Genomic DNA, 10046 nt, shown 5'->3' on the forward strand with positions numbered 1-10046 from the left:
ACCTGAAGCATCTGTAACCCGAGGTACCACCGTATTGTAATGTCTCATTCTCACATTGCATAATGTTGCAGGTTTCCTTTAATTACTTAATTGATGTATGAGTACGGGAACTATTTAAACGTCGTCTCGCTCTCTGCTCTGTTCCTCTGCTGAAGAAGAAGGATGTGAGAGTCGTCCTATTGTTTGGTTGTTTGCTTTATAAATAAAACCTTTGATGTTACCATTCCAACCGCAGTTGCTTCTGCTGCATTCTGCTGTAAAGGACTGAGTTTACTAGCTGCAAACAGGCGTTTAATGCTCACAGATCTAACACGGCCCCTGAGAAATCCGCTCTCGTTTTACAAAGAGCAGCATGTTCCTAGTCCTCATGCGGTGCAAACGAATTGGAACATGTGGCAACAAGATTATCCAGCAGAGGAACAGAACTGAGTTCACAGGCCTCCCACCCATAAAACTCCACATCAGGTTACCCTCCCAGTAACTTTCTTCATTGCAGCAATGTAATGGGAGTGGAGATTTTGTTGCTGCACAACTGGGATTCAGAAATCCTTGCTGATCTGCTTAAAACCATCAGAGATCCTTCAACAGGTAGCGATATACCTTCTGCTCACCCTTACCCTAGGCCACCACCCTCAAAAGATCCCATCGACAGTGTCTCTGGAAAATTTGCACATCACCTGGGAAGCCAGGTGAACTAATGCCAGTGTACTAGCAGAAGCAAAGATCACCAGTGTCGAAGCAATGATTCTTCAACATCAGCTTCGTTGGACTGGTCATGTTGTGCGAATGCCTGATTATCGTCTTCCAAAGCAACTACTCTATTTCCAACGTAAAAATGGAAAGCGTGATGCTGGTGGCCAGCAAAAGAGGTTTAAAGACTCTCTCAAGGCAAATCTTTAAAAAGGTAGTATGAACACTGACAACTGGGAAACACTGGCCTGCGAGCGCTCCAGTTGGAGAACAGCCTTTACCAAAGGTGTCATGGGCTTTGAAGACACTCGAACTCAGGATGAAAGGGAGAAATGCGCAAAGAGGAAGGCACACTTGGCAAACCCTCACCGCAATCAATTCCCGCCCGGAAAACTATGTCCCCACTGTGGAAGGACGTGTGGATCCAGAATTGGCCTCCACAGTCACTTACAGACTCATAGTTAAAACCGTGTTTATGGAAGACAATCTTAGTCGGCTACGAGTGATTGCCAGAGAAGAAAGAAAGAAGAAGACAGGAGTGGGGAACATAGAGGAGACTCATGAAGACTGACACTAGAAGGGACTAAAGGTAAAGGTAAAGGGACCCGTGACCATTAGGTCCAGTCGTGACCAACTCTGGGGTTGTGGCGCTCATCTCGCTTTATTGGCCAAGGGAGCCGGCGTACAGCTTCTGGGTCATGTGGCCAGCATGACTAATCTGCCTCTGGTGAACCAGAGCAGCGCATGGAAACGCCGTTTACCTTCCCGCCGGAGCGGTACCTATTTATCTACTTGCACTTTGACATGCTTTTGAACTGCTAGGTTGGCAGGAGCAGGGACTGAGCAACGGGAGCTCACCCCGTCGCAGGATTCAAACTGCCGACCTTCTGATCGGCAAGTCCTAGGCTCTGTGCTTTAACCCACAGCGCCACCCACGACTAGCAAGACCCAAATGTACAGAAGGAAGATATAAAGAGAGACCAGATTGTCCCAATCCTCTGGGCAAAGGAGAGGCAGCCGAAGAGCTCTCTCCTCCACGGACAGGTTCCTCTCGCTCCCAAAGTTTGCCCCGACGAACAAGGACTGAAAACGCCCCCGGGCCTCACCGGAGAAAAGGCTGGTGGTGAGCAGGATGTTCCAGACCCAACGCTCGCCTCCAATCTGGCGGTAAAAGTTGCTGGAGACATAGCCGGAAATGCAGCACGTCAGGGCATAGAGAAGGATAGCGGCCGAGTTGATGGCGCCGTGCCGGTGGACGTTGAACATGCCTAGGAGCGCCATGACGATGATCCCCGTGCCCAGAGCTAGGAACTGGCTGCCCACCCCCAGCACGGCGCAGAGGAGGCTGCGGCAGGGCGGGAAGCGGAAGACGTCCGTGTGGATGATCTTCCAGCCGTTGTCGCCCTGGTCGAAGTCGTCGCCCGAGGACGAGGTGGAGGCTTCCTCGTCCAGGTTGTAGCGCGCCAGGTCGTTCTTGAGCACCCTCATGAGGATGACGACGACAAAGCCCACCAGCAGGAAGACCAGGACCATGGAGTTGATAATGGAGAGCCAGTGGATCTCCAAGGTGCGGGGGAAGAAGCCGTCGTCGCGGCTGCCTCGCCGGTCGCCTCGCCGCTCCAGCGCCGTCTCGGACCAGCGGACGCTGTAGGTGTGGGCCACGGGGAGGACGCTGCGGACGTCGTCCAGGCTGGTGGGCTTGACGTTGCGGACGCTGACGTTGGCGTAGATGATGCGGTCGCCGTTCCACTCCAGGTGGAAGTCCAGGTGGGTCCAGAGGCCGATCTTGTGGGTGTGGGGCAGGAAGCCGCTTTCTTCCATGTACCCCACAAAGCCACGGAGAGGCAGGTCGTCCACCACAAACTCAAAGTAGTACAACTCTTCAATGGCTTGCCGGAGACGCTCCACCTGCCGGAGAGGAAGGGGACCGTCAGGACAGAAGGGAAAGAAAGATTTATAATGAACTGAAAAAGATGTTGAAATATAAATTTGTCAAGAAACTGGAGGCTTTTCTTTTAGGAACTGTAGGAAATGAAATATGTAAAAAAGATTGTAAACTTTTCCAATACGCAGTAACAGCAGCGAGAATACTCATGGCCCAAAAATGGAAACAGGAAGAATTACCGACGGTCGAAGAATGGAGATTGAAATTGACAGACTTTGCAGAACTGGATAAACTAACGGGGAAGATTCGATATTTGTGAGACCAGAAGTTCACCAAGGACTGGGGGAAATTTACAGATTATCTGAAAAGTATATATGATGAACAGACAACGTTTGTAGGTTTTCAAGACGTTCTGTGAAAATATGAGGAACATTGTAAAAAAGGGAATAAGATTGGGGAGGTTATATTTCAAAGGCAATATTAAAATTAGAAAATGTGTGAATAAATAAACAAAACGGAAGATTGGCAGAGAAACTGGGGGAAGTAAAAATAAAAAAGAAGATTATGTGATAAATTCTGATATTGGTTATATAAATTTGCATTTGAAAATGAATAAAAAATATTATAGAAAAAAGAAGGGAAAGAAACCAACACACCCCAAACGGTGCTTGAGTCGTAGAACTGTAGAATTGGAAGGGACCCCAAAGATCATCCAACCCCCTGCAATGCAGAAATTGTTCGCCCAACATGGGACTCGAACTCACGAAGCTGAGGTTAAATGAGACTCATGCTCTACTGACTGAGCTTGGTCTTACCGATTGCTTTCTTCCCCGAGATTTCAAAAGCCCGAGGAAGAGATGCAAGCAAACTGATCCAGGATGCATGGGATTCAGTATTTGCCTCTAATCTGAGAGTGCGCAAATAAACTGTTCTATTTTTATTTCATTTATTGATTTTATATACCGCCCTACGCCCGGGGGTCTCAGGGTGGTTCACAGAATAAAATCAAGATACAAAACCACAAAGCACCTAATAAAAATAAAACAGCAACCCAATACACCCCCCTGAAAAAAACACATTTTAAAAGGGCATAGGATGTAAATCAGATCAACCAAAAGGTAAAGGTAAAGGTACCCCTGCCTGTACGGGCCAGTCTTGACAGACTCTAGGGTTGTGCGCTCATCTCACTTAAGAGGCCAGGGGCCAGCGCTGTCCGCAGACACTTCCGGGTCACGTGGCCAGCATGACAAAGCTACATCTGGCGAGCCAGCGCAGCACACGGAAACGCCGTTTACCTTCCCGCCAGTAAGCGGTCCCTATTTATCTACTTGCACCTGGGGGTGCTTTCGAACTGCTAGGTTGGCAGGCGCTGGGATGGGACCGAACGACGGGAGCGCACCCCGCCGCGGGGATTCGAACCGCCGACCTTTCGATCAGCAAGCCCTAGGCGCTGAGGCTTTTACCCACAGCACCACCCACGTCCCTCAGATCAACCAAAGGCCTGGTTAAAAAGAGGAATGTTTTTGCCTGGCGCCTAAAGGTGCATAATGAAGGCGCCAGGCGAACTTCCCTGGGGAGAGCATTCCGCAGATGGGGAGCCACTGCAGAGAAGGCCCCGTTCTCATGTTACCACCCTCTGAACCTCTCAATGAGGAGGCACACGAAGGAGGGCCTCAGAAGGTGATCTCAGGGTCTGGGTAGGTTCATATGGAAAGAGGCAGTCCTTGAGCTATTGTGGTCCTGAGCCATTTAAGGCTTTATAGATCAAAACCAGCACTTTGACTTGAGCCCGGAAACTAACTGGTAGCCAGTGCAGTGGGACCAGGATCAGTGTAAGATGCTCAAACCGTCTTGCTCCGATGAGAAACCTGGCCGCTGAATTCTGCACTAGCTGAAGTTTCCGGACCTATGGAATTTGCAGCGACAACAACCAATTCGGACAGCTTTAAATGAGGATTAGACAAATTTGTGAAGGAGAAGGCTACCATCGTCTACTATCTCCAACGACAGAAGCAGGATGCCCTTGAATGTGGAGTGCTGTTGTGGGGGCTTCCCATAGGCATCTTGTTTGCAAGGCTAAAAACGGGGTGCTGGCTGAACACGTCTGATGTTCTAACCCAACAACATCCAGGTTAGATTCAGAGCCAGGAATAAGACACACACACAAAATCCCGACAAAGGAACAGTGGCAAGAGAAATTGATGAACTATGCAGAATTGGCTAAACTGACATACAAACTGCGAGATAAGGACAACTATGACTTTAAAGAAGAATGGGAACTTTACAAAGTACTTAAAAAGACAACAAAATGAATTGGACTCCTTTGCAGGTTTTGAATAAACATACACAAATTTAGTGTTTAGCAGGTGGCGCTGTGGGTTAAACCACAGAGCCTAGGACTTGCTGATCAGAATGTCGGCGGTTCGAATCCCCGCAACAGGGTGAGCTCCTGTTGCACGGTCTCTGCTCCTGCCAACCTAGCAGTTCGAGAGCACGCCAGTGCAAGTAGATAAATAGGTACTGCTCTGGCGGGAAGGTAAACAGTGTTTCCATGTGCTGCTCTGGTTCGCCAGAAGTGGCTTAGTCATGCTGGCCACATGACCCAGAAGCTGTACACCAGCTCCCTCGGCCAGTAAAGCGAGATGAGCACCGCAACCCCAGAGTCTGTCACGACTGGACCTAATGATCAGGGGTCCCTTTACATTTACTTTTTAACATGGTAGATAGATAATATAAGGATTGAAATAATTTTATAATATGCAGAGGGTGACATGTGCTGAGAAATCAGAGAGAGGAGCTGAGGGAAGTCGGGGGGGGGTTGATGGGGAATGGGGAAAAAGGAGGGGGAAATAAGGAATATGATATGTTTTGATATACTGCTATGTGGAAATTGTTAATAAAAAAAATTATTAAAGAAAAAAAAGGAATAAGACACACACACACCCCCCCCAATATCCTGGAGCCCAAGCTGACCGGAAGGGGAGATACCAGACTCTGAAAACAGTAACAGGAATCAGCTGTCAAACCTAAAAGTCAAATTAGGGGTGTACCGCAGAACCAGGAACCCAGGAGGTTAACACCAGCTCCATGAAACAGACCTTGGAATCCAAGATTTTCTGGCCGGGCTTACCTGCTCAGGTGTGAGCTTCATTTCGCAGAGGACCTTTTTGTCAACGTTCTCCCGGAAGCGGATCTCGTACATCGACTCGGCCATGCGGTCTCCATCCAGCACCTCCCCCAAGGTAAGGCTTTTGTGGCGGATATTCTCCGGGGAGCAGACGGGGAGCTGGTAATAATGGTAGGTCTCCTGGGGGTTGTGGTAAGGCCCCACTTTGTTGACGTAAAGCATCACTGGGTCCCCCCGCTGGTAGTGGGTCTCTGAAGAGGCCGTGGATAAGAGGGAAAGGAGGAAGAAGAGGAGGAGGAGGACAAGAAACGGGGGGCGGGCCATCATGGGGTGGTAACAGGAGAAAGGGGAGTGGGAACTGGGCCGGGGCTTTGGGAGGAAGAACAGAAAAGCATTATTCAGCGAGGCACAATTTCTCTGGAATCACATTATAGTTTTGGGGACACTATCTTGGCCAATGCCAACTTAAGGTCTTGGTCTTGGGTCACATTCACCCCACACATTTTGAAATCACTATATTACAACTGCAAACAGCCATGGCTTCCCTCAAAGAATTTTGGGAGCTGTAGTTTGGTACCGGTGCCAAGAGTTGTGAGGAAGCCCCTGTTCCTCACTGAGTTACGGTTGCCAGAATTCCCTGAGGAGACGGATTGTGAGAGGAATAGGGTTCTCCTAACACCCTCAATTAGGGACGCGGGTGGCGCTGTGGGTTAAACCACAGAGCCTAGGACTTGTTGATCAGAAGGTCGGCGGTTCGAATCCCCGCAACGGGGTGAGCTCCCGTTGCTCGGTCCCAGCTCCTGCCAACCTAGCAGTTCGAAAACACGTCAAAGTGCAAGTAGATAAATAGGTACCACTCCGGCGGGAAGGTAAATGGCGTTTCCGTGCGCTGCTCTGGTTCGCCAGAAGCGGCTTAGTCCTGCTGGCCACATGACCCGGAAGCTGTACGCCGGTTCCCTTGGCCAATAAAGCGAGATGAGTGCCGCAACCCGAGTCGGCCACGACTGGACCTAATGGTCAGAGGTCCCTTTACCTTTAACACCCTCAATGAACTACAGCTCCCAGAATTCTTTGGGGGGGGGAGCCATGACTAAAGTGGTATCATGATGCTTTTTAAACACATGGTGTCAAGTGTGGGCTTGGTGGCTTCCTCAGTGCCTGTAGAGTTTGGCATCACTATCCATTCTTTACTATGGGAGCTCCCAGAAACCAACCGTTTTGAGGGCACCATTCTGTTGACGTCAAAGCACCTGAGAAACACCCCATCGATCCCTAGAGTCCATTGCTGGGTCTTCCCTTCCCCCAAACTCCAACAAACAACAACCTCAAAAACTTATAAGCATGGGCCACCTTTCCAACTCATGACAACCTAGGCATTTTTTGTGCCCTCATAGTACCACCACCTGCGGCTTTGGGGGAGAGGGAGAACAAAGGCCCTGCCAGGGATCAGCCTTCAGGAAACCGCATGTTGAAAGATTCAGGACAGATAAACAGACAGTCTTCCTTCACACAGTGCACAGTCAAACTATTGGACTCGCTCCCCCAGGAGGCAGCGATGGCCCCCACATGCAGGGCTCTAAAAGAGGATTAGGCAATTCCATGGAGGAGAGGGCTATTGATGCTACTAGCCAGAATTGATGCTTTTGAATTCTGGTGCTGGAGGAGACTCTTGAGAGCCCCATGGACTGCAAGGAGATCAAACCTCTCCATTCTGAAGGAAATCAGCCCTGAGTGCTCACTGGAAGGACAGATCCTGAAGCTGAGGCTCCAATACTTTGGCCACCTCGTGAGAAGAGAAGACTCCCTGGAAAAGACCCTGATGTTGGGAAAGATGGAGGGCACAAGGAGAAGGGGATGACAGAGGATGAGATGGTCGGGCAGTGTTCTCAAAGCTACCAGCATGAGTTTGACCAAGCTGCGGGAGGCAGTGGAAGACAGGAGGGCCTGGCGTGCTCTGGTCCAGGGGGTCACGAACAGTCGGACACAACGAAACGACTCAACAACAAGCCAGGATGGTTATGCTCTGCCTCCACAGCTGGAGAAAGCAACACTTCCAAACACCAGTTGTGCTGGAAACCACGGAGGCATCTCTCTCCTGCTCTGATCCTGCTCCCTGCTTTCCCCAAAGGGAACAGGATGCTGGGATCAGGATGCCTGATCCAGCAGGCGACTCTTATGCGCCTTATCAAATGATGGTTTGGAGATGCAATTTTCACCTGGGGGGGGGGAGAGGCTCAAGCCGCAGGCGTTCATTCATTCATCCACACACAAGTGCCATATCGGGTCACGGCAATCTGGGACCCTTCCTTAAGCGGCCGTCCCTTTAGGTCCACTGTTTGGGGGATGCCCACTCTGAATGCCACACTGCAGGGTGAGTGGGGGTGGGTGGGCTGTACTTCATGGTCATAGAACCATAAAATTGCTGAGCGGAAAGGGACCCAAGGGTCATCTAGTCCAACCCCCTGTGATGCAGGAATCTTTTTGCCCAGCGTGGGACTCGAACCCTTGACCCTCAAGTTAAGAGTCTCATGCAATGACAGCAGCAAGAATATTATCGGCAGAAAAATGGAAGCAAGAAGAATTACCGATGAAAGAAGATTGGAGGATGAAATTGATGGACTGTGCAGAATTAGACAAACTAACAGGAAGAATTCAAAACCGGCGGGACCAGAGATTCGCAGAAGACTGGTGTAAATTTACGGACTATTTGAAAAGTAATTGTGATGACCAGATTACGTTTGTAGGTTTGCAGGAAGTTTTGCGAGGTGAATAATTTGAATTATTGCATAAATGGATAAAGAGGAGGATGTTAGTTAAGATACTTAAAGGCAATATGAAATTAAGAAATGATAAAAATGGGGGATCATCAGAGGTGCCGATGGAAGTCCAAAAATATTGTATAAGATGTGAAGTTTTGGGGTATGCATGGCAATTAATATGTTTAAAAATTAATAAAAATTATTATATATATAAAAGAGAGTCTCATGCTCTACTGGCTGAGCTATGTTAGTCTATCTTATTGGGGGGGGGGGTTGTTTTGCAGGTGCAGCAATGGCAACCTAGGAAGACCCTCCTGCACCCACCCCGGAAGCCTAACCTGGGTGCTTCGGGGCCTCCCACCACCTTAAGCAAAGGAGGTGCCCCTCTGCCGCCCCCCAAAATACCCCAAATGCCCCCCAAAGCCTCTGCAGCACAGGCTCCCCCTCCTCACCTGACCTCACCTCTCTCTCTCTCTAGGGCTGCCCTTGGCGCCGCCTGAGGGTCTTGCACCTCCTTCTGCCCGGGGGCGGGGGGAGAGGAAGCGGGGGTCTCCAGGCGCCGAGGGTGGAGGGGAGCGCGCCTCTCAGCCCCAGGGGCTTCCCATGCCCGCGCCTGGCCCCACTGCTCCCTTCAGCCCCGCTCCCAGCCCGCTCTCTTCCCAACGCCGCTCTTCCCCGGCTCGCTGCCAACGAGGAGGCGCGGCGGCTAAGGGCTGTGGCGGATCATTCGAGGGGCCGGAGGCTCGCGATGCCTCGGGGTCCTTCAGGCGATCTCCGAGGGCAGGCCCGGCCACGTCCGTCGGCTGCTTCCGCCCTCAGCAAGAGCGCGGGGGGCCTGGCTGCCCGCACGGTGACGTAATTCCGAGTTTGAGGGACACGGCGGCGGGAAGCGTAGACTCCATAGAGACGGGGAGAAAACACACACACACCGCTCGTGCGCATGCGCGCAGGAGGTTCTTCCGCTCTTGCCCCGCCCACCTGTTAAAGGGGCAGGCGCGAGCTGGATATCAGCGGAGGGAAATTAAAGCCGGGAAAGGCTCCATTTCCCAGAAGGCAAAACTGAGGCAGGAAATAAAGACGGCGGGGGTGGGATGCCGGCTCTCCTTAGTTTCCCCCCAAGTGGAGTGCAAAGCGCTGGAAAAGGGCGGGGTGACTCTGATCATGCTAAGAGTGCATTTTCATTGCGTGGCTGGATGTTTGCCTACTTTGCAGCAGGCAGAAATCCAACAGGGGGAGCTCCGCCACCAGCCACAACTAGGGGAAAAAGAGTATGGCAATAAATTCAGGGCTACCCTTTAGCCTTAGCAGCAGAGGCACCTCACAGCATTTCTGCCCAGGGCTGTTCTTGTTTCCAAAGCTTCGCAGGCCTGTGCGTTCAGGAGAAAGTGAGAATTCAAGTATTATTACCTAAAAAGAGAAAGAGAGAATTATTAAGACTTCATGCTGCAGTAAGGAACCGGGACACTTTTGACACCTAGGTGTATATTTCTGGATCCACCTTATTTTTGTAATTGCAAGGTGTTGGGAACCGGTTTAGGTGCAGCAATTAAAAGCAAAACAAAATGCTAGCCCGTTTGCAAAGCTA

At 50.5% G+C, this 10046-nt stretch overlaps 1 protein-coding gene across 1 annotated transcript in view; it reads right to left on the reverse strand.

Annotated features, from left to right (window-relative positions):
* Window positions 1-10046, reverse strand: part of TM9SF1 (transmembrane 9 superfamily member 1) — a 43320-nt gene that overhangs the window by 5474 nt on the left and 27800 nt on the right. Inside the window, exons 9-12 of the mRNA XM_053360470.1 lie at window positions 9085-9275; window positions 8288-8392; window positions 5706-6071; window positions 1797-2598 (exon numbers count right to left, since the gene is read on the reverse strand). Coding sequence (XP_053216445.1) covers window positions 1797-2598; window positions 5706-6071; window positions 8288-8392; window positions 9085-9275 — 1464 coding nt within the window. The remainder of the gene's footprint in view (window positions 1-1796; window positions 2599-5705; window positions 6072-8287; window positions 8393-9084; window positions 9276-10046) is intronic.

This window comes from Podarcis raffonei, chromosome 13 (assembly GCF_027172205.1).
Source record: "Podarcis raffonei isolate rPodRaf1 chromosome 13, rPodRaf1.pri, whole genome shotgun sequence".
Taxonomy (NCBI): domain Eukaryota; kingdom Metazoa; phylum Chordata; class Lepidosauria; order Squamata; family Lacertidae; genus Podarcis; species Podarcis raffonei.